The following is a 980-nucleotide window of genomic DNA, read 5'->3' as shown; positions in this document are numbered from 1 at the left end:
CTATATAGATCAAACTGGCCTCAAACTCAAGAGATCCAGTCCTCTGCCTCCCGAGTGCGTGTTCAAAACCACCAACACTGCTTCAGTGTCCTTCAAACTGATGGAAAATGAGCAAAATACCAGTGTACCATGTGGGATGGGAAACAGAAGCTGTTAAGCTTTTCTATTCCAAACAACAAGTATTTATATACAGCTGCACAAAACTTGAGAAAGCTAAGTGTGACAGAACACATCTATAACCCCAGTGCTTAGAAAAAAAAAAAAATCACAAGTTTGAGGCCAGCCTGGGATACACAGTCAAATTTTGCCTCCAAAACCAAGTTTCTGATTCTGTTAACTCATAGTTACAGCTGGTAATACTCTTAACAGGCAAAATGCACTAGGAACTTACTTGCAGGAATCGATGACATAAACAACATCATTTATGGTAATGCTAGTTTCAGCAATATTTGTGGACAGAATAACCTACAAAGAAATGATGGAAAATATTCAAAATTATATACATGAATTGCTTAAAAACCTGCCAAGCTAACAAAGTAAGTTTTTTTCCTGGTGGATCTTTGAGAGCTTGTCAACATTATATATCCCTATGATTTCTGTTATCATCTCTACCTTTGTTACTCCATCTGGTACTGGATCAAACACTTTTCGTTGTTCCTCCCGTGGAATCTGAGAATGCAGAGGTAGAATCTGATACCGGTGACTTCCTAAAACACAGAAAGATTCAGGTCTTCAGAATAGGAGCTAGTTTAAAACTGTTCTCCATTATATACTTTTATTCAAAAGCACACATTGATTGGCTAAAGTATGAGCAAAAGTACACATAATCATTCTGATAATTAAAAAAAATCATACCAAAATGTGGATTATTTTCCAAATGCTTCTGCATAGTATAAATCAAATTCCAGCCAGGCAAAAAAACCAACACAGCTCCAGGAACATTAAGAGTTTCAATATATTTAAGTAGAGCTTCAATATAT

At 36.0% G+C, this 980-nt stretch overlaps 1 protein-coding gene across 1 annotated transcript in view; it reads right to left on the bottom strand.

Moving 5' to 3' along the window:
* Positions 1-391: 391 nt before the first annotated feature.
* Positions 392-980, bottom strand: part of LOC103745457 (ATP-dependent RNA helicase A) — a gene marked incomplete at both ends in the record, with an annotated part of 14,308 nt that continues 13,719 nt past the window's right edge. The window contains 3 exon segments of the mRNA XM_029570539.1: positions 392-465; positions 613-707; positions 856-976. Coding sequence (XP_029426399.1) covers positions 392-465; positions 613-707; positions 856-976 — 290 coding nt within the window.

The sequence above is a fragment of the Nannospalax galili genome, unplaced genomic scaffold, assembly GCF_000622305.1.
Source record: "Nannospalax galili isolate Female #2095 unplaced genomic scaffold, S.galili_v1.0 scaffold15143, whole genome shotgun sequence".
Taxonomy (NCBI): Eukaryota; Metazoa; Chordata; class Mammalia; order Rodentia; family Spalacidae; genus Nannospalax; species Nannospalax galili.
This window is presented reverse-complemented; position numbering and strand designations above follow the sequence as displayed.